Source organism: Coregonus lavaretus (assembly GCF_964263955.1).
Source record: "Coregonus lavaretus genome assembly, chromosome: 28".
NCBI classification, from domain to species: domain Eukaryota; kingdom Metazoa; phylum Chordata; class Actinopteri; order Salmoniformes; family Salmonidae; genus Coregonus; species Coregonus lavaretus.
In genome coordinates, this window is record NC_140015.1 from 6,990,342 (window position 1) to 7,013,695 (window position 23,354).

The window sequence follows — 23,354 nt, forward strand, 5'->3', positions numbered from 1 at the left end:
CACGTGTATCCTTTGTCTCAAGAGGAGAGAAAGGCTATGGAGACTTACATAGCCGAATCTTTGAGACAGGGATACATACGGCCCTCCACTTCCCCTGCGTCCTCAAGCTTCTTTTTTGTGATGGAGGGTTGCGCCCGTGCATTGATTACCGTGGTATCAATCAGATTACTGTGAAATACAGTTATCCACTCCCTCTGATTGCGACCATGACGGAGTCATTGCACGGAGCGCGGTTTTTCACAAAACTGGATCTCAGGAGCGCGTATAATTTGGTGCGCATTAGGGAGGGCGACGAATGGAAAACAGCATTTAGTACCACTTCGGGTCATTACGAATATCTCGTCATGCCATACGGGTTGATGAATGCTCCTTCAGTCTTCCAATCCTTCGTGGATGAGATCTTCCGAGATATGCAGGGGCAAGGGGTGGTCGTGTACATTGATGACATTCTAGTGTACTCATCTACCCGAGCCGAGCATGTAGCCCTGGTGCGTCGTGTATTGAGGAGGCTGTTGGAGCACGACCTGTCATACCACCACCCCACCCCACTCCTTCGTGAATGCGCTCTCTCTCTTTCTCTCACATACACACACACACACATGCGCACACACAGTGCTGTCAGATGAAGAGGCCAGCTGTTAAAACCGCAGGGCTTTGCCAGGACGGCCCCAGGCCTAGTGCTGGATGAGGTTGCCTGTGGTAGGTAACACAATACACACACACACACCACAAGTGGAGGCAGGGCCGTGCACAGATCTTTCAGGGGGAAGGTGCTCAAACTGACATTGGGAAAAGAGGGAGGGCTATCAGCAGATCATTGATGTTGATGATTGATATAAATCTGCTAGTTAGCTAGCTGGATTTTTTTTTTTTACTGATTGTGATTTGTATATCTTAAATGCTCTTAAAGATAAGTTCATAATATAATATTCACAATCTTCTAACTCAAGATATATGGCTGGCTGGCTAGTGGTTTGTGTGGATATATTAATATATGGTGGTTAGCTAGACTACATGTGTTGCTGCTGCCAACTGAAGAAGGGATGGGGTCGGACCGAGGGTCGTTGATGCAGCTGCTACTCTCTGCCTTTCTCTGCTGCGTGTATCAGTCAACCAGACCCAATATTAATAATGATGTAAATCAAGTGTTATCAAATGTTATGCTGCTGAGGCAGCACTGTTGATATTTAAACTAGTTGGCTTGCTACATACACTCGACCGGTGACCTCATCTCAAGCCATGCATATTTGGATACTGGGCATGTGCAGACCAACAGGCATAATCAACGGACGCGGTGGGAGGTGGCGAACTTGACGACGTCACAACAACTTGCGGGCAAAGGATTCAGAACAACAACTACAGTGGGAGGTCAAAGGGGCAGGTGCTGGGCACAGGTTGACTCCTATTTGTGCACATGCCTGAGCTCAATAGATGCAATAGTATACACAAGCCCCCTAATATCATCCCATCTCGTCATCAACAAAACAAACATCAACCCTGGCCTGAATGTTGTTTCTAATGTATGTGAATTAAATGAGTAGAAGTTTTTAATGCTGCTATAATTCCTGGTGGTTTTATGATGTAGTTACTGGCATTGGGCAAGAGGTCAACAAGGGGCCAGTTTTTACTTCGCTTACTGTTTCACATGATCTGTCATTAGGATGTTGCATCATCTACACTCATGTCAAATCAGGTCCTGTCACACAAATATCTGATTGTAGACAACAGGGTAAAAATGTAACTGGTTCTGGATTCACCTTACCACAAACCGTCACTTAGCGTCATTGAGGAGAGGGGTGCGACCTCAATGATCATGTTGTCTCTTCTCTGTATGACGCCAGACATTACTATGACAGATCTACATAGGATGCAAAAAATGATCAGCTTGTGCTACTGATGTACCATCCACTTTGATTTTACTCCTGTATGCTCTAGATCAGCAGTTCCCAACCAGAGGTACTAGGACCCCTGGGGGTACATGGCCTATCCACAGGGGGTACTAGGACCCCTGGGGGCACATGGCCTATCCACAGGGGGTACTAGGACCCCTGGGGGCACATGGCCTATCCACAGGGGGTACTAGGACCCCTGGGGGTACATGGCCTATCCACAGGGGGTACTAGGACCCCTGGGGGTACATGGCCTATCCACAGGGGGTACTAGGACCCCTGGGGGTACATGGCCTATCCACAGGGGGTACTAGGACCCCTGGGGGTACATGGCCTATCCACAGGGGGTACTTGAAAAGACTCATGAGTCCATAACGTTACATGAGGGGGTACCTCAGGTGGTGGTACGGTATCTAAAAAATACCTAGATCAGGGGGTTGCCAACTCTCCTGCTGGAGCTAATGGTTTTGCAGGCTTTTGCTCCTTTGCATTTCTCATTTTCTCCCCACTCTACTCTCTCCTCAATCCACCTCTTTCTCACATCCTTTCGATCTCCCCTTCCTCTCTTCTTCCCCCAGCTCTTCTCCATCGTGATCTTTGGCTGTATCGCCAACGAGGGCTACGTGAACCGGCCTGATGAGATTGAGGAGTTCTGCATCTTCAACAGGAACCAGAATGCCTGTAACTATGCAGTGGGGATGGGCACCCTGGCTTTCCTCAGCTGTGCTGCCTTCCTGGCCCTGGATGTCTACTTCCCCCAGATCAGCAGCGTCAAGGACCGCAAGAAGGCTGTGCTTGCTGACATCGGAGTGTCTGGTAAGCTCTGGGTTGTACTTTCCACTAGGCACCGATCTAGGAACAGCTTCTCCTCCCCAATCCTAACCTTAACCATTACTGGGGGAAATGCAAAACTGACCACAGATCAACTTCACCCCACACAGGAAGGATGTTGTTTTGGATTGTTTGCGCTATCTTTGACTGGGGGATGGGGGAGGTGATTGTGTGTTCGTTACCAGCAAAGACAGGGATTGTTTTAGTTGAAGTTGGTCATGATAAGAGTTTGGAGTGTGTTTAGAGGCACACGGTTTATCTGGGTGGGTGTGGCCTTTGTCTTGAGCCTTTCTAAACTCTTAGGAAATACTGATCAATACATGGATATTGATAAAGGTCTTGTTTCCTCAATAGCCATTAGGCGTGCTTGGCCCTGTCTGTATACTAATGTAGAATGCCTCCTTCCCTTGATGTAATCACTCCGACATGACTGGATTGGCGTGGAAGCAAGCTCTTCACTGCATTGCTCTCACCAATTATATTATATCAGATTGGTGATTACTTCAAGGAAAGGATTAAAGAAGGATGCATATAAATAGTATTGGAACAGAGCCCTGGATTTTTAATCACAGCTCTAGGACATTGGCAGACTTGAGTACTGTAGGAGCCATTTTGTATGTGCACAGGTGCCCCCAACCCTGGTTAGCTGTGGTGTGGCCGATAAACCCTAACATACATTTACATTTACATCATTTAGCAGACGCTCTTATCCAGAGCGACATACTCATTATGACCTTTGAGGCTCGGCTTTGATTACTGTGAGGCTATTGAGGCTTGTAAAAATGGTTGCAAAATATGTTGTGTATCAGTAGTTGATATGTTTTTTTATATTGTTGCATGACCTTTGTGGTGTTGCTCATAATGCACAAACATACTCATGTCAGCGGCTTGTTTCAGTCTGTTATTGGCATGACATTTGCAATGTGGTATTACTGAGTATGATATTACATTTCAAGAGCAGATGTTTTTCTTTAGTTTTACCACCCCATAGTATTAATGGTTTGCATTTGTAATTCTCTCTCTCTCTCCCCCCCCCTGTAGCATTCTGGTCATTTGTCTGGTTTGTGGGGTTCTGTTTCCTGGCCAACCAGTGGCAGGTTGCCAAGGAGGAGGACAACCCTCTAAGGGAGGGTGCGGACGCAGCCCGAGCCGCCATTACCTTCGCCTTCTTCTCCATCTTCACCTGGGTACGTACAGTACAACAGCCCTCCATTTCATTAACCTTCCTGTCTGGCGTAATGGCCATTTGTACGTCTACAATATAGAAAATATTATTTATATTACGCACATTTTTCCATCGGTGCCCCTTCAATTAAATTGGTTACATAACAACTCTGCCTTCTTCATGAGGCTCTAATTCTGCTCCGTCTGAAGCTGGGTCCTAACATTCTACTCCTCTTAACCTACCTCTGTTTAACACACTGCTTTTTCTTCATCTGTAGAAGTGGATGTGCTTGCTGGAGTCTGTTTTTCTGCAAATGTGTAACCTGGATCTAAACTTTCTCTCCTTATTTTATCTTCTCTGGGTCTGTTTAGATTCCTATTTTTTCTCTATTTTAATCTTAGTCGATGCTGTGTTTTTGTCTATACAATGATGCCTAATCTCTGTTTTAGCTGGATCTGAACTAAGTTTCTCCCAATTCGCTAATTTCATCTTTGCTTCTGTCTCAGTCTAGAAAAAGCTTAAAAAGTTGTGTTATGATACATAACTTTGTGGAAGGATTGTATCTGGTGAATATTGGGGTCATTCTCACCACCCTTTCTATCCCATAACTGTCCACTGACCCAGTCCCTGACCTGTCTGTCTCTCTCTAGGGTGCTCTGACACTGCTGTCCCTGGAGAGGATAAAGAGAGTGTCGTTCGAAGAAGAGTACAACAAACTGTTCATTCCACAGCCCACACCACCACTAGCCTAATGATAGATATCTCCTGACCCTTATACTTAACATTATTTCCCTCACACCAACTTCCCATCCAGGCTGTCTGAATGATGTCCTCCTTAGATGGCCAAACACAGTGAAGGAGAACCTTGTATTTGTTTACGATAATTGCCTAGTGTTTACAGCTAGGATGTGCTTGCTGGAGTCAGATTGCCCTTCCAAAGTGCCTTGACATCAAACCATTGCCAAAAATGAGTGTCTTTGTGGGGTTAAAACAGTGGTACTGTTGACATATCAGGTTCTCATTGCCTGGCATAGTAATCCACCATTTTAGCTATGTTTACCTTTGTTGGTTGTCTCAATTCATTTTTATGTAAAGTATTATTTTGTTTAGAACTTTTTATAAAAAATCATTTGATTTCATGGTACCATTCAAATTAGATTGTACATTTTCTGTAGAGCCACTTTGCATGGTTGGGGTCAACTCTGTCAATTCAGGAAATTATTAGAAAGTGATTAAAATGTACAGAGTTCATATCAATTTGAACCCAAACGTTGTTAGATTGTATCCTAGATATGTAGTAATTGTTAATTGTTCACATTGTATTTCAATGCCAAAACTGCAAATCTGTGAAGGAAAAGCTCCTCTCCCTAATCTAGCCTTATGCTCCTCCATTCACACACACGCCACAGCTTTAGCTAACTACTACAGCTTAATGACATGCATTTAGTGTTACCAGGTCCAGCTGGCTGCAACCACTGTGAATCTATGTCTGTTATTTGTATTATGAGTTAGGATTAAAATAAGATTTGTTGATTATGTTTGGGTATTTCTGCATTGTATATGACACTGGGATGATTTGTAAATGTTTATTATTTATGATACATCGTTATTGTTGTATTAAAAAGAAAAAACAAAGACAGTGCCTGATCAGGTGAAAGGTTACTCACTTCACTCCAAGACCACTGACTGTAATCTTTTTTGACACTCCCCACTTAAAGCCCACTAACGGACTTAATTATCCCGCTCTAATCAAACACATTTTCTCTCTTCCTTCTTCCTCCCTCTCTTTTTCTCTCGTTATCCCACCATTCTAATCATCTAACTACCATTTGTCCTCCTAACCTTACTTCATACCTTTTTAATCAATGGCATGCTCCCTGATATACCCCTTTCCCCCGCTATCATTGGTTGCGTCTCGTGTCATCTCATTCTGCCCATCTGTCATATTCAAATTCCACCCACACAACCCCATGTCTCCACCTTTCCTGTTTATCCCCCCCACCCACATACATATTGTTTTGCTATTGCTCTCATATTGTTGCCCCTCCCCTTTCCAATTGCCTGCCCGCCCCGTGACACCCTCTTTGCTCTGAAGGCGGTGCAGGCCTTCCTGGGCTTTCAGAAGTACAAGCTGGGAGCTGACTCGGCCCTCTTCTCCCAGGAGTATGTTGACCCCACCGCTGACCCCAACACTGTGGCCCCCATGGGCACTGACTACACGGCTACACCACCGACACTGACCCCGTGGCCAGCACGGAGCCAGCCTTTGACGGCTCCGCTGGCTACCAGGGCCAGGAGTACTGAGCCAGAGGGCCAAGGAAGGAGGAGAAGGCTCAGGGAGGGGCTTACTCAGCATCAGGGGTGGTTTAAGGGGGCATTTTTGTGGTTTATGGGGACATGGGATGGCTTAAAGGTAGCTAAGTCCCAGATCTGTTTGTGTTAGGTGTGATAATGAAATACACTGACTTCAGAAAGTATTCAAACCCTTTGACTTTTTCCACATTTTGTTGTGTTACAGCCTGAATTTCAAATTGATTAAATTTAGATTTTGTGTCGCTGGCCTACACACAATAGCCCATAATGTCAAAGTGGAATTATGTTTTTAGAAATGTTTACATACTTATTAAAAATGAAAAGCTGAAATCTCTTGAGTCAATAAGTATTCAACCCTTTTTTTATGGCAAGCCTAAATAAGTTCAGGACAAAACATTTGCTTAATTTGAGCATGGTGAAGTAATTAATTAGACTTTGGATGTTGTATCAATACACCCAGTCACTACAAAGATACAGGCGTCCTTCCTAACTCAAGGAAACCGCTCAGGGATTTCACCACGAGGCCAATGGTGACTTTAAAACAGTTAGAGTTTAATGGCTGATAGGAGAAAACTGAGAATGGATCAACAACATTGTAGTTACTCCACAATACTAACCTAAATGACAGATTGGAAAGAAGGAGGCCTGTACAGAATACAAATATTCCTGTTTGCAATAAGGCACTAAAATAAAACAGCAAAGAAATGAACTTTATCTCCTGAATACAAAGTGTTATGTTTGGGGCAAATCCAACACAAATCATCACTGACCACCACTCTTCATATTTTCAGGCATGGTGGTGGCTGCATCATCGACTAAATCATGTTATGGGTATGCTTGTCATCGGCAAGGACTAGGGAGTTTTTTAGGATAAAAAGAGATGGAATAGAGCTAAGCACAGTCAAAATATTAGAGGAAAACTCAGTCTGCTTTCCAACAGACACTGGGAGACAAATTCACCTTTCAGCAGGAGTTGCAACTGGAGTTGCTTACCAAGACGGCATTGAATGTTCCTGAATGGCCTAGTTACAATTTTGACTTAAATCGACTTGAAAATATATGGCAAGACTTGAAAAGGCTCTCTAGCAATGATCAACAACCAACTAGACAGAGCTTGAATATTTGTTTTAAATAATAGTGTGCAAATATTGTACAATCCAGGTGTGCAACGCTCTTAGAGACTTACCCAGAAAGACTTATAGATGTAATTGCTGCCAAAGGAGATTCTAACATGTATTGACTCAGGGGTGTTAATACTTATGTAAATTAGATATTTCTGTATTTCATTTTCAATAAATGTGCTAAACCTTTTAAAAACATGCTTTCACTTTATCATTATGAGGTATTGTGTGTAGATGGGTGACAGAAAAAATCTATGTAATCCATTTTGAATTCAGGCTGTAACAACAAAATGTGGAATAAATCGAGGGGTATGAATACTTTCTGAAGGGACTGTAGGAGTTGGCAAGATGGCACTAACAGATCTGAGACTTGAATAGCTGACAGGGACTTTGAGTGGCTAACGGGGTGGGACAGGACCAAGGGTTGGTCAATCACTGTGTGTGTGAGTGTGAGAGTGCTACAACATGCCGGGGACGCAGGATATGGGGGAGAGCGAGGGGCTTCTCAGAGACCATGGTCGGTGTGTGTGTCGGTGTCCGGAACCAGTTTGCCTTCAGTGTGTGTGTGTGTGTGTGTGGTGGGGGGGGGGGGGGGGGTGCAGTGCAGTGTTGGTTGGCCACCTCCACGGGATCAGACAGAGTTCTAACCAGAAGAGGGGTTATTTTCTGCAGCCTTAATTGACATGCGTGTGTCCCAATTGTCCACCCTTCTCCCAAAGTGTGCACTTGCATACTCCCCTTCATGGATACAATGGATTGGTGTAAGCATTGGCTGGAAGGAGTTTCCACCAACCGTTGTTGGGGAGTGTGCAAGTGCACACTTTGGGAGAAAGGTGGAGGATCGGGATGCAGTCTTGGAACTCATACACACCTATACTCCCACATATATCAACACATATTAAAGAAGGAACCTTAGGAAGGCCATTGGTGTGCAAAGCTACCTTTTGGCCAACATAAAGGGAAGGCGATGATACCTGAACAACACAAGTCCTTCGGAAGACCACTGTAGCCCGGTCATTGCGCAATGACCTAGGACCTGCTTGCCATTCCTTTTCTGCCAGTTTAGCTTTCTTTGTTTGGCAAAGGTAAAATGGCATCTACTCTTGGTCATGGAGGACTGCATTGTTTAATGTTTTCTGCCATATCTATGCCAAATTAACACCCTCGCCAAATCCACTTTTAACGGTGCTAAATCGGAAATGTTATCCCATCATACAGGACAAAGGACAGGGTATGACATACAGGAACTGAACAACTAACAGTAAAGCACAACTATAGACAAGCCACAATAACACCAATTGAGCTGTTACAGATGTGCTGCATCATCACTCAGATATTGCCCTCAACTGTTCACAGCGGAACATTCTCAAACTAGATAAATCAGTAAACCTTTAATCAAATTCTTAAGCATTCCATCAGCAGGCACCAAATTCAATAATGATGATGTGTAAGCACGAATAAAGAAGACTGATGTACGTAACCAACTTAAAAGCCAAGTCCTTTTCCGCCAATCACCAACACCCATGCACCAACGTTGACTGCCAACCAAAATGTGACCAACACTGGCTTGACACTAGTAACTGACATAGTGTATGTCCTTAAAATCAGAGTGTCAATTGCATACTCCTGTCCGCTCTCCTCACTTCCTCAAAACCTATTGGAGGAGAAGGTCAAAAGGGAGGGATCTCTGGCTTTCTCATCCAATGGGTTAAAGAGAAGGAGGTGAGGAGAGAGGACGCGAGGAGTATGCCATTGAGATTCTCCCAAAGTGGCCTCGGAAGCCTCTCATTTGACTTAGCACTAGAATACCAGCAGTCGATTTCAGACTGACCAGTGCTATTTATCTCTTCTTTCATCCCAACAGCTGATGTGATTTCTGTTTCCAAATGTTCGTAATGATCCATGCGTGTGTGACTGAGTGTTTTTTTCAAGGCAAAACGTGCTCAAGAATTGTATATTTATTCAATTATTTTTTGTTGGAGATTTTTAAGTATATATCTATACTACAGATATTATAAAAAAAACAGGACATTTTTATTTTGTGGCATACATAACAAATGTGTAATTATGCACAACACGTAATTATATATGTATGAAATAAAAATTTTAATACATTGTTATTAACCAGATATTACTATGTTATAAACGAAGATAATATATTGTACCTATTATTAAAATAGCATATGTCTATATGTATTAATGCATTTAAAGTGTGTGTGTTTCAAAATAACTGACATCTTCGGCTTTCATTATGTGAGGTGCGGCATTGTTTTCTGAATCAGGAAACATTTTCTTTGTCATGTTTTACTGTTGAAAACCTTTCTGGGGCGAAACATTTAGGTAACACTTTATTTGGATAGTCCCAAGTAGATGGGTTGTAGATGTTCAGTAGATGTTCAATCACTGTCAACAACATTTCAACTAACTATCCACTAACCCTAGCACTAACCCTAACCTTACCCTTATCCTAACCCTAAACTTAACCCTTAACCTAGGCCTAACCTTAACCGTTACCCTAACCCTTATTCTAAACCTACCCCTAAACGTAACCTTAGCAAACATTTGCTTATCAACAGCTACTTAGTTGATACTATGACCATCTATATTGGATTATCTAAATAAAGTGTGACCAACAACTATGAAGAAAAAAGTGGGATAACGTGACAAATATACCAATTATATAGACATTGTGTAAGAATTATGTGGTCTTTGTGTGCTACTACGGAGTTGGGGAAAAAAATAGTCGTAATGCTTTTGATGTGATGATTTTTGATTAAATTAATCAGTTAATTAAGGATAAATGTACGTAATAATTTCCTGTTTGTTGCTTGTTTGTGAAATATCTGATGTAGATGTGGTAGACTTTGTCGGGAGAAGATCAATAAAGGAAAAACTGTGGTATGGTTGAACTTGAGTGCAATTATGTTTATTTATTTATTCATGTGGGTTTTACTATTCAAACCCAGCGTTGAAATATGTCTGGTGTTAACCTTTGTGGCTGATATGATTCTCTACTGTCTGATCTTCTTCTTGCTACCACAGCATCCACAAAAAAACCTGGCGAAGGCAGCGGACAAGCGGGAGCCAAAGGAGGGCTTCTTGTGTTTCTCTGCAGCAGCTGAAACTACAGATCAACAAGAGATCAGTACTCTGAAAGGCCTGTAATAGCTGTCATCTGTATTTAAATGGTACACAGCTTTACACAATTCCCCACAACAGATTTAACTGATTTCCACAAAAAATTAAAAGGTAACCTGTAACATGAGCATTTGTTATTTTAGGAAAACTTACCAGACAGGGGTGCCACTGAATTGTTGAATTTATTTCCTTTACGAGGCTTGGAAGATTTCTTCTGGCTTTTGTTCTGAAACTTCGCTGTCTTTGATAGAGTTTTAGGCACCTGTTAACCGCAGAGGCACAACATGACATTGACTTGACATGAATGTTTTGCTATAATGTATTTCTCTAATCAACTCATTGAAATGAAGATACGTCATTTCAATGTATTTTCATGTGTAATAGTCTGTGAGATAAAGTGATAATAGTGTTGCTACCTCAATGGGTGTCCCCTCAGCAGTCTGGCAGCAAGGGATGCAGCGCCACCCTTTGTGACCTGCTGCCCCTGTGCTGCTCTGAGTCACAGCCATGTTCTGACGGTCAGCTGTTAATGCAGCATTGTTAGAAGAGCTGAGGTTTACCATCGTCTCCAGTGAGGCCAGTGAGGAGGCACCTGATGAGGCTTCTGCCTTGAAGGAAGCCTGGCTGGGATTGGACTGCCGGAAGGATGAGGTTCTGTGCTCTGTCTTGGCTGAGTCCACTGATTCAGCTCTGCACTCGTCCAGTTCCCCTGTCATCCAAGGGGAGTAGGGTTTCTTCTCACAGCCAGTGACATCAGATTCAAGAGAATACTTATACGAAGTCTCTGACATCATGTCCGGCATCATGCAATCTGGAGATGCACAACAGTTAAATCACAAAGAAAATTGGGTCTTTATGTCATGTTGATACCATCAATGATCTATTAATTCACTTATCTTAAAGAAATGTGACAGCGCTATGGTTGTGCACCATATAAATACCATGTTGTAAATGTCTGATTTTTTTTCCAATACAGCAAATCTGACTTACTAATCATCTTAGCTTTGTATGGACACTTTATGGACAGACCTATGTTGATTAAACCAAATATGCTTGTACAGATATCTTACCGTTGTTTGAAATACGTTCAACCTCATCATCATCCCAAGCCTCTTGGAGACGTTCTTCAACTCTGGCAGCAGTCTGTTCAACCTCATCATCATCACAACCCTCTTGGAGAAGTTCTCCAACTCTGAAAATGAACATGTCAGATAGAAGACCATTGATGGTTTTTCTAGAGCTGGGCTTGACCACGCCCACTTCACCTGACTCTTGTGTGATTGTGGAGTCATCATCACTCTCCAGGCGTGCACTCCTGGCACGAGAGAGGGTGGGAGAGGCCACCCAGTTCCTCTCTTCCATGCAGCTGTAATCCTCCATGAAGGATTCCACAGGAGGGCTGTGTGGAACACTCAGGAAAGTCTCCAGAAGGTTCTTGACCGCCCCCTCCACAAAGCTGTAGAGGAGCTCAGTACAGAACTCTGTGAACAGGTCAAAGCCTCCACTCAGGTTGGTGACTGTCATGTCTGAGAAACACTTTCTTACTGACATCGTCTTCGCCATTTTGGACTCCAGGATCAGTCGCACCACGTGCAAGATCAGTTGCTCAGAGAAGCGGCGGAGGTTAGGGCTGCGAAGGAACCCTGCTAGGTCCTTGGAGTCCAGGAAGGCACGCATGGGGCACTGATACTGAGAGCCTCCCCTGGATGAGGTGGACCTTCTGTCCTTCATGGGATTCACCAGATCCACGATGGAGGAGAAGATAGAGGTGGCGGTTATGCTGGCCTCATAAGCGATGTCCTCATCACCTTGGAGGGAGATGTGGTTCTTATCCACAGCTATGTCTGAGGAACATCCTGGAGGGTCCATGGTTCTGTCTGGGATCAGCTCTGAGGTCTCCATGGTTACAGCTGGGATCAGCTCTGGGGTCTCCATGGTTCCATGTGGGATCTGCTCTGAGGTCTTCAGGGTGGAGTTGTCTCCCTGCACCACAGAAACCTGAGCATCCAGCATCAGCAGACTCTTCAGGGTCACCTTCACAGAGTTGACCAGGCTTTGGCTGATAGTCTTTTCCAACTCTGACCTGGCGACCTCTTTGGACTGAACAGCACCGATGGTGTCCTTTAGGCCGTGCAGAACAACAGAAAAAATGTTGCTGGCTGCCAGGCTGGTAGTGGAAGTGAAGCGGCGAGAGCCTGGTGACACAGCTTCACACAGCTCTGTGGATCCAGAGGCTAAGTCCTCACCACCCTCTGTGATGATCTCCTCCACAGCCATGATAATCCTCTGCTTCACCTCAGGAGTGAGGAGCTCGTCTGGACTCTGACTACCAGAGAGGGAGGCAGCACTCTGCCCTGAAGTCTGTCTGCAGTGTGAGGAACATGACTGTCTTCCCTGGAGGGAGGTGATGCTGTGCTGCTCAGAGAGAGAGGGAGACCTGCCTGTCTCTTCCCCAGCGGTCAGGCAGCACTGGGACTTCTGACACAGCGTTGATGGAGGAGACAGTGTTCTGTCATCAGTGAAGCCTAGAGACTTGTCCTCCAATACAGAGAACCTGGTGTTGCTGTACGTGCTGGTCACCGTGTCTGAGCAAATACGGCTGATGTGCTTGTCTGAGAGGAAAACCCCTGGGTTGATTCTCTGCCCAATGTCAACTGTCTCCAAGGGACTCTGACTGTCAGAGCTTTCTCTATCTGCAGCTACAGCAGGATTCAACACCATGGGGATGTTCTTGAGAATGCCTGAGAGAAGAGCCCCCATCTCAGGGTCGCTAGTGTCTACTGATGTCATAGTCCAGACCCCTTGTAGAACCACAGCCACCACCCTGCTGGCCATGTGTTCTAACTCAGCATCCGTCCTCACCTCTCCACCTAACAGGGATCCAAGGGGCCGCCCCCCCAGAAGGCGACCAGTAGCATCACCCTGGCCTGTGAGGAAGCTGGACATTTTGGGGATGATTCTCAGTCTCATTGGGGAGGCACCAGAGTGTGGAGGTGTTGATGTTGATATTGATGGGGCCTGTAGCAGCGAGCCCTCTGATGGGGACCTTCTCTGTGGATCCTGCTTAGTGCTAGAGGAGGATCTGCTTCTCAGAGCTTTGCACAGGGAGATGGCAGGGAGGAGAACTTCAGTGGTGACAGTCAACACCCAGTCGATGATGCCATCTGAGGCGTGACTCAGGTCCTCCAAACTAATCTGAATTTTGAAGAAAGGAGAAAATCAAAACATTTCAGTAGAGGTTCCTTTTTAACAAATGTATTGTTGAATCAATTCATAATTTGACAACGCTTTAGTCGGCAATGAGACACAGGGTAACCATTTTCAATGTGACTGAAAGGAGAGTTACTGAAACCTCTGATCTTATACTAATAACTAATCCCTTAAAGGGTCAATCAGCCGTAGAAACTATAACAAAACGGAATGCCCCTGTTTCAGTAAAAAGCTGAGGGATGGGTTTGGAGAAATGTAACCACTCTCAAATTCATAAATAGAGGATGCCAAGGACTGACCATCCATGATATCAAGACTATAGTTTTAACCATGTTTTGAGGCTGTTTGTTTACATTTACTTTGTTTACAAACATTAGAGTAAAACAAGTTTATATCTTGGGTTCTGATGGGGTACGACAGTCGAAATAAGCTCATGAGGCATTTATAACTTATCTTCTTCAAGATCAATGGGTACATATCATTAATTTATACGTCCACAAATAGATGTAGCACCAGCTGATTGCCTCTATAAACTCTACATAATGGTTAGACTCACCACACCATGTAGACATTCATTCACGATCCTCCGTTCTCTAAGATTGTCAACAGGGAAATTATGTAGTTATAACATACAGTAGGGTGACATGATTTCCTGTACTTTGTTCATTTGTAACACATTTCACATTAGGCTTCTTATTGTATTAAATTGAATTAAAATACTATTTTTTTAATCAGGGGACTTCTTTTGTGGAGTGGTTATATACAAGAGAAAACGACACATAAAAATCAACAACTGTTAAGACATACAGTACCAGTCAAAAGTTTGGACACATGTACTCATTCAAGGGTTTTTCTTTATTATTACTATTTTCTACATTGTAGAATAATAGTGAAGACATCAAAACTATGGAATAACACATATGGAATCATGTAGTAACCAAAAGTGTTAAACAAATCAAAATATGTTTGAGATTTGAGATTCTTCATAGTAGCCACCCATTGCTTTGATGACAGCTTTGCACACTTGGCATTCTCTCAACCAGCTTCATGAGGTAGTCACCTGGAATGTATTTCAATTAACAGGTGTGCCTTGTTAAAAGTTAATTAATACGTTTGAGCCAATCAGTTGTGTTGTGACAAGGTAGCCACCCTTTGCCTTGATGACAACTTTGCACACTCTTGGCATTCTCTCAACCAGCTTCACCTGGATTGCTTTTCCAACAGTCTTGAAGGAGTTCCCACATATGCGTAGCATATGACAGTGTCACAAGCAAAGCACCCTCACACCATAACACCTCCTCCTCCATACTTTACGGTGGGAACTACACATGCGGAGATCATCAGTTCACCCACACGCGTCTCACAAAGACACGGCGGTTAGAACCAAATATCTCAAATTTTGACTCCAGACCAAAGGACAAATTTCCACCGGTATAATGTCCATTGCTCGTGTTTCTTGGTCCAAGCAGATCTCTTTTTCTAATTGGTGTCCTTTAGTAGTGGTTTCTTTGCAGCAATTCGACCGTGAAGGCCTGATTCACACAGTCCCTTCTGAACAGTTGATGTTGAGATCTGTGTCTGTGACTTGAACTCTGTGAAGCATTTATTTGAGCTGCAATTTCTGAGGCTAGTAACTCTAATGAACTTATCCTCTGCACCAGAGGTAACTCTGGGTCTTCCACATTTTGATTTGTTTAACACTTTTTGGGTTACTAGATGATTCCAAATGTGTTATTTCATAGTTTTGATGTCTTCACTATTATTCTACAATGTAAAAAATAGTAAAAATAATAACAACCCTTGAATGAGTAGGTGTGTCCATACTTTTGACTGGTAGTGGACATACACTGTAACTGAACTTACTCAGCAGACAGTTTCTGTAGTGCACTGAAGCCCTGTTGGGAGCGCTGTTTGCTGGGTTTCTGAGGACGCTGCTCTCCACTGACTCTGGATCCTGAGGTCACTGCAGCCTGACTTGTCTCCCTACAGCCAGAGGAACTGGAGGAAGCCTGGAGATGGACAGTATCATCACTCACATTGCATCCCAAATGGCACCCTATTCACTGCTTTTGTCCAGGCAAGGGTTCAAAAGTAGTCAGGCCCTAGTCAAAAGCAGTGCTCTATAAATTGAATAGGATGCCATTTTAGAAAACAAATCGTGATTTATGAAAAAACTATTTGCAGGGTATATAAGTTACATTTCTCAGTCCAGTCAAGTAACCCAACACTTACTTTAATGGGCAAAGGGTCAGAAAAACTGCCAGTTGTATTTGAGTAAAGTGATGAGAGAGATCATGTGCTGTCAATTACCTGATAAATAGCCAGATTACAAAAGCATACATCTGCTGTTACAACAATCAAACATTGTGGGCTACTTACAGTTCTATTCTGGTCCTCCAGCCCTAACACGTTAGGGTTTGAATCCATCATACACGCACCTGGAAGCTAAAAACATCATCAACGTCATTCATCATAATCTCATAATTCATACTTATTATTACTCATGAGTTCTCTTGAATTTCTTACTTCAGTTGTTGATCCAAGCACTTAAAAATATACTTAAAATATACGAATCCACAACAACCTACAGATCTGCCGATGTGAGTAAAGTGATTGATAAACCTATTTTAGAATACAGTTCATGTCACTAGAACTATAATTATATTTCTATGGCAATTGCCTTTGTGACGTCACTGTTTAAAACCCAAGTGTTGGTCCCGTGCGTTCGCATTGATGTTGTGAGTAGCTTGCTGTCCATAACACGGACAATGAAATTGTGCCAGTGTGAACCCATTAGGGAAATCATTCACCTACCTTCAAGTCACAAAATGTTCCGTTTCTCAGTTTAGTTTCTCATGATTCACTACTCAAATATTCCCTTATCTCCACTAGATGGAGGCAAAGCTTTGAAGTAAATTTGCCTGTGGCGCGCAGACTAGATTTATATCACATGTTCTGTCTGATATCTGAATAATTACACACGTCCGCGTACAAAAACAACAACTGAAAACCTATACGGTAACACTTCCTTTTAAGGGGTCCTTGTTGCAGTGTAATTACATTTGTAACTACACTGTAACAAGTATTGTGGTTAACTGTATCAACTCATAGTTGCAGTGTAATAACAACATGTAGCTGGTAGTAATTACGGTCTGTAATGACAGAAGTGTAACAACGAATGCTTGATACCATGCTTGTTACAAATGGGCAGGTTTCCACTAAATTCACCAATTTATTGTTTTGTTTCTTCTCAGCTGCATCAGACTCATTAACAAAGGTTGGGATCCCTTGTGGATACACTGGGTGTCTGAGAGATTATAGCCTACACTCTAAAACTTAGGGGTTCAACAAGGGTTCTTCTAAGATCTTCAAAGTTCTTTGAAGAACCTTAGGGTTCTTGGCACTGAAAATTGCACCCAAAAGGTTCTTCCAAGAACTCCATAGGAGGTGGGGTTCATCGAGGAACCTCCTTAGTTGGTGAGGGTTCTTGCAGGAACCTCTGCCCAACTGAAAAATGTGGATTTGAATTTGAAAGGACAGCAGGTGCAGGCAATTAACTGAAAAATGTAACGATCTCCTCAATTTAAGGTAAGGTTTATCTAAATTGATATTGTTTTCTGATGACACTATCAATTTTTTCATATTTGTGCAAATCTTTCTTAAACAGAAAATGGGCAGAATTCAATGGATATCAATCAACAAAGAGGTAAGAATATGTACTGTAGGCTAAAAGAATATGTTGAAGGCTAGGTGTATTGGGTGCAGAAGACTTTCAGGGGGAAGGTGCTCAAACTGACATTGGGAAAAGAGGGAGGGCTATCAGCAGATCATTGATGTTGATGATTGATATAAATCTGCTAGTTAGCTAGCTGGATTTTTTCTTTTTACTGATTGTGATTTGTATATCTTAAATGCTCTTAAAGATAAGTTCATAATATAATATTCACAATCTTCTAACTCAAGATATATGGCTGGCTGGCTAGTGGTTTGTGTGAATATATTAATATATGGTGGTTAGCTAGACTACCTGTGTTGCTGCTGCCAACTGAAGAAGGGATGGAGTTGGGTCGGACCGAGGGTCGTTGATGCAGCTGCTACTCTCTGCCTTTCTCTGCTGCGTGTATCAGCCAACCAGACCCAATATTAATAATGATGTAAATCAAGTGTTATCAAATGTTATGCTGCTGAGGCAGCACTGTTGATATTTAAACTAGTTGGCTTGCTACATACACTCGACCGGTGACCTCATCTCAAGCCATGCATATTTGGATACTGGGCATGTGCAATCTCAGTACAGGGCAGACCAACAGGCATAATCAACGGACGCGGTGGGAGGTGGCGAACTTGACGACGTCACAACAACTTGCGGGCAAAGGATTCAGAACAACAACTACAGTGGGAGGTCAAAGGGGCAGGTGCTGGGCACAGGTTGACTCCTATTTGTGCACATGCCTGAGCTCAATAGATGCAATAGTATACACAAGCCCCCTAATATCATCCCATCTCGTCATCAACAAAACAAACATCAACCCTGGCCTGAATGTTGTTTCTAATGTATGTGAATTAAATGAGTAGAAGTTTTTAATGCTGCTATAATTCCTGGTGGTTTTATGATGTAGTTACTGGCATTGGGCAAGAGGTCAACAAGGGGCCAGTTTTTACTTCGCTTACTGTTTCACATGATCTGTCATTAGGATGTTGCATCATCTACACTCATGTCAAATCAGGTCCTGTCACACAAATATCTGATTGTAGACAACAGGGTAAAAATGTAACTGGTTCTGGATTCACCTTACCACAAACCGTCACTTAGCGTCATTGAGGAGAGGGGTGCGACCTCAATGATCATGTTGTCTCTTCTCTGTATGACGGCAGACATTACTATGACAGATCTACATAGGATGCAAAAAATGATCAGCTTGTGCTACTGATGTACCATCCACTTTGATTTTACTCCTGTATGCTCTAGATCAGCGGTTCCCAACCAGAGGTACTAGGACCCCTGGGGGCACATGGCCTATCCACAGGGGGTACTAGGACCCCTGGGGGCACATGGCCTATCCACAGGGGGTACTAGGACCCCTGGGGGCACATGGCCTATCCACAGGGGGTACTAGGACCCCTGGGGGTACATGGCCTATCCACAGGGGGTACTAGGACCCCTGGGGGCACATGGCCTATCCACAGGGGGTACTAGGACCCCTGGGGGTACATGGCCTATCCACAGGGGGTACTAGGACCCCTGGGGGTACATGGCCTATCCACAGGGGGTACTAGGACCCCTGGGGGCACATGGCCTATCCACAGGGGGTACTAGGACCCCTGGGGGTACATGGCCTATCCACAGGGGGTACTAGGACCCCTGGGGGTACATGGCCTATCCACAGGGGGTACTAGGACCCCTGGGGGTACATGGCCTATCCACAGGGGGTACTTGAAAAGACTCATGAGTCCATAGGGTTACATGAGGGGGTACCTCAGGTGGTGGTACGGTATCTAAAAAATACCTAGATCAGGGGGTTGCCAACTCTCCTGCTGGAGCTAATGGTTTTGCAGGCTTTTGCTCCTTTGCATTTCTCATTTTCTCCCCACTCTACTCTCTCCTCAATCCACCTCTTTCTCACATCCTTTCGATCTCCCCTCCCTCTCTTCTTCCCCCAGCTCTTCTCCATCGTGATCTTTGGCTGTATCGCCAACGAGGGCTACGTGAACCGGCCTGATGAGATTGAGGAGTTCTGCATCTTCAACAGGAACCAGAATGCCTGTAACTATGCAGTGGGGATGGGCACCCTGGCTTTCCTCAGCTGTGCTGCCTTCCTGGCCCTGGATGTCTACTTCCCCCAGATCAGCAGCGTCAAGGACCGCAAGAAGGCTGTGCTTGCTGACATCGGAGTGTCTGGTAAGCTCTGGGTTGTACTTTCCACTAGGCACCGATCTAGGAACAGCTTCTCCTCCCCAATCCTAACCTTAACCATTACTGGGGGAAATGCAAAACTGACCACAGATCAACTTCACCCCACACAGGAAGGATGTTGTTTTGGATTGTTTGCGCTATCTTTGACTGGGGGATGGGGGAGGTGATTGTGTGTTCGTTACCAGCAAAGACAGTGGTTGTTTTAGTTGAAGTTGGTCATGATAAGAGTTTGGAGTGTGTTTAGAGGCACACGGTTTATCTGGGTGGGTGTGGCCTTTGTCTTGAGCCTTTCTAAACTCTTAGGAAATACTGATCAATACATGGATATTGATAAAGGTCTTGTTTCCTCAATAGCCATTAGGCGTGCTTGGCCCTGTCTGTATACTAATGTGGAATGCCTCCTTCCCTTGATGTAATCACTCCGACATGACTGGATTGGCGTGGAAGCAAGCTCTTCACTGCATTGCTCTCACCAATTATATTATATCAGATTGGTGATTACTTCAAGGAAAGGATTAAAGAAGGATGCATATAAATAGTATTGGAACAGAGCCCTGGATTTTTAATCACAGCTCTAGGACATTGGCAGACTTGAGTACTGTAGGAGCCATTTTGTATGTGCACAGGTGCCCCCCTCTGGTTAGCTGTGGTGTGGCCGATAAACCCTAACATACATTTACATTTACATTTACATCATTTAGCAGACGCTCTTATCCAGAGCGACATACTCATTATGACCTTTGAGGCTCGGCTTTGATTACTGTGAGGCTATTGAGGTTTGTAAAAATGGTTGCAAAATATGTTGTGTATCAGTAGTTGATATGTTTTTTTATATTGTTGCATGACCTTTGTGGTGTTGCTCATAATGCACAAACATACTCATGTCAGCGGCTTGTTTCAGTCTGTTATTGGCATGACATTTGCAATGTGGTATTACTGAGTATGATATTACATTTCAAGAGCAGATGTTTTTCTTTAGTTTTACCACCCCATAGTATTAATGGTTTGCATTTGTAATTATCTCCCTCTCTCTCCCTCTCTCCCTCTCCCTCTCCCTCTCTCCTGTAGCATTCTGGTCATTTGTCTGGTTTGTGGGGTTCTGTTTCCTGGCCAACCAGTGGCAGGTTGCCAAGGAGGAGGACAACCCTCTAAGGGAGGGCGCGGACGCAGCCCGAGCCGCCATTACCTTCGCCTTCTTCTCCATCTTCACCTGGGTACGTACAGTACAACAGCACTCCATGTCATTAACCTTCCTGTCTGGCGTAATGGCCATTTGTACATCTACAATATAGAAAATATTATTTATGTTACGCACATTTTTCCATCGGTGCCCCTTCAATTAAATTGGTTACATAACAACTCTGCCTTCTTCATCAGGCTCTAATTCTGCTCCGTCTGAAGCTGGGTCCTAACATTCTACTCCTCTTAACCTACCTCTGTTTAACACACTGCTTTTTCTTCATCTGTAGAAGTGGATGTGCTTGCTGGAGTCTGTTTTTCTGCAAATGTGTAACCTGGATCTAAACTTTCTCTCCTTATTTTATCTTCTCTGGGTCTGTTTAGATTCCTATTTTTTCTCTATTTTAATCTTAGTCGATGCTGTGTTTTTGTCTATACAATGATGCCTAATCTCTGTTTTAGCTGGATCTGAACTAAGTTTCTCCCAATTCGCTAATTTCATCTTTGCTTCTCTCAGTCTAGAAAAAGCTTAAAAAGTTGTGTTATGATACATAACTTTGTGGAAGGATTGTATCTGGTGAATATTGGGGTCATTCTCACCACCCTTTCTATCCCATAACTGTCCACTGACCCAGTCCCTGACCTGTCTGTCTCTCTCTAGGGTGCTCTGACACTGCTGTCCCTGGAGAGGATAAAGAGAGTGTCGTTCGAAGAAGAGTACAACAAACTGTTCATTCCACAGCCCACACCACCACTAGCCTAATGATAGATATCTCCTGACCCTTATACTTAACATTATTTCCCTCACACCAACTTCCCATCCAGGCTGTCTGAATGATGTCCTCCTTAGATGGCCAAACACAGTGAAGGAGAACCTTGTATTTGTTTACGATAATTGCCTAGTGTTTACAGCTAGGATGTGCTTGCTGGAGTCAGATTGCCCTTCCAAAGTGCCTTGACATCAAACCATTGCCAAAAATGAGTGTCTTTGTGGGGTTAAAACAGTGGTACTGTTGACATATCAGGTTCTCATTGCCTGGCATAGTAATCCACCATTTTAGCTATGTTTACCTTTGTTGGTTGTCTCAATTCATTTTTATGTAAAGTATTATTTTGTTTAGAACTTTTTATAAAAATCATTTGATTTCATGGTACCATTCAAATTAGATTGTACATTTTCTGTAGAGCCACTTTGCATGGTTGGGGTCAACTCTGTCAATTCAGGAAATTATTAGAAAGTGATTAAAATGTACAGAGTTCATATCAATTTGAACCCAAACCTTGTTAGATTGTATACTAGATATGTAGTAATTGTTAATTGTTCACAATGTATTTCAATGCCAAAACTGCAAATCTGTGAAGGAAAAGCTCCTCTCCCTAATCTAGCCTTATGCTCCTCCATTCACACACACGCCACAGCTTTAGCTAACTACTACAGCTTAATGACATGCATTTAGTGTTACCAGGTCCAGCTGGCTGCAACCACTGTGAATCTATGTCTGTTATTTGTATTATGAGTTAGGATTAAAATAAGATTTGTTGATTATGTTTGGGTATTTCTGCATTGTATATGACACTGGGATGATTTGTGAATGTTTATTATTTATGATACATCGTTATTGTTGTATTAAAAAGAAAAAACAAAGACAGTGCCTGATCAGGTGAAAGGTAACTCACTTCACTCCAAGACTGTAATATTTTTTGACACTCCCCACTTAAAGCCCACTAAAGGACTTAATTATTCCGCTCTAATCAAACACATTTTCTCTCTTCCTTCTTCCTCCCTCTCTCTTTCTCTCTCGTTACCCCGGCCTTCTTATCATCTAACTACCATTTGTCCTCCTAACCTTACTTCATACCTTTTTAATCAATGGCATGCTCCCTGATATACCCCCCTCCCCCGCTATCATTGGTTGCGTCTCGTGTCATCTCATTCTGCCCATCTGTCATATTCAAATTCCACCCACACAACCCCATGTCTCCGCCTTTCCTGTTTATCCCCCCCACCCACATACATATTGTTTTGCTATTGCTCTCATATTGTTGCCCCTCCCCTTTCCAATTGCCTGCCCGCCCCGTGACACCCTCTCTGCTCTGAAGGCGGTGCAGGCCTTCCTGGGCTTTCAGAAGTACAAGCTGGGAGCTGACTCGGCCCTCTTCTCCCAGGACTATGTTGACCCCACCGCTGACCCCAACACTGTGGCCCCCATGGGCACTGACTACACGGGCTACACTGCCGACATTGACCCCGTGGCCAGCACGGAGCCAGCCTTTGACGGCTCCGCTGGCTACCAGGGCCAGGAGTACTGAGCCAGAGGGCCAAGGGAGGAGGAGAAGGCTCAGGGAGGGGCTTACTCAGCATCAGGGGTGGTTTAAGGGGGCATTTTAGTGGTTTATGGGGACATGGGGTGGCTTAAAGGTAGCTAAGTCCCAGATCTGTTTGTGTTAGGTGTGATAATGAAATACACTGCCTTCAGAAAGTATTCAAACCCTTTGACTTTTTCCACATTTTGTTGTTACAGCCTGAATTTCAAATTGATTACATTTAGATTTTGTGTCGCTGGCCTTAATTTGAGCATGGTGAAGTTATTAAT

At 43.6% G+C, this 23,354-nt stretch overlaps 1 protein-coding gene and 1 pseudogene across 2 annotated transcripts; both read left to right on the forward strand.

Moving 5' to 3' along the window:
• The first annotated feature begins 684 nt into the window (after positions 1 to 684).
• Positions 685 to 6,189, forward strand: LOC311103848 (synaptogyrin-1-like; annotated as a pseudogene). The gene is made up of 5 exons: positions 685 to 699; positions 1,269 to 1,331; positions 2,468 to 2,705; positions 3,762 to 3,907; positions 5,981 to 6,189. The product of its transcript is annotated as a synaptogyrin-1-like (transcript).
• An 11,756-nt stretch (positions 6,190 to 17,945) lies between these two features.
• Positions 17,946 to 23,070, forward strand: LOC311103849 (synaptogyrin-1-like; the record flags this gene model as incomplete). Its single annotated transcript, XM_084145486.1, has 4 exons — positions 17,946 to 18,032; positions 19,329 to 19,566; positions 20,650 to 20,795; positions 22,861 to 23,070. 4 exons carry the CDS (start codon positions 17,946 to 17,948, stop codon positions 23,068 to 23,070), a joined length of 681 nt encoding a protein of 226 aa, XP_084001612.1.
• Between the last annotated feature and the right edge of the window lie 284 nt (positions 23,071 to 23,354).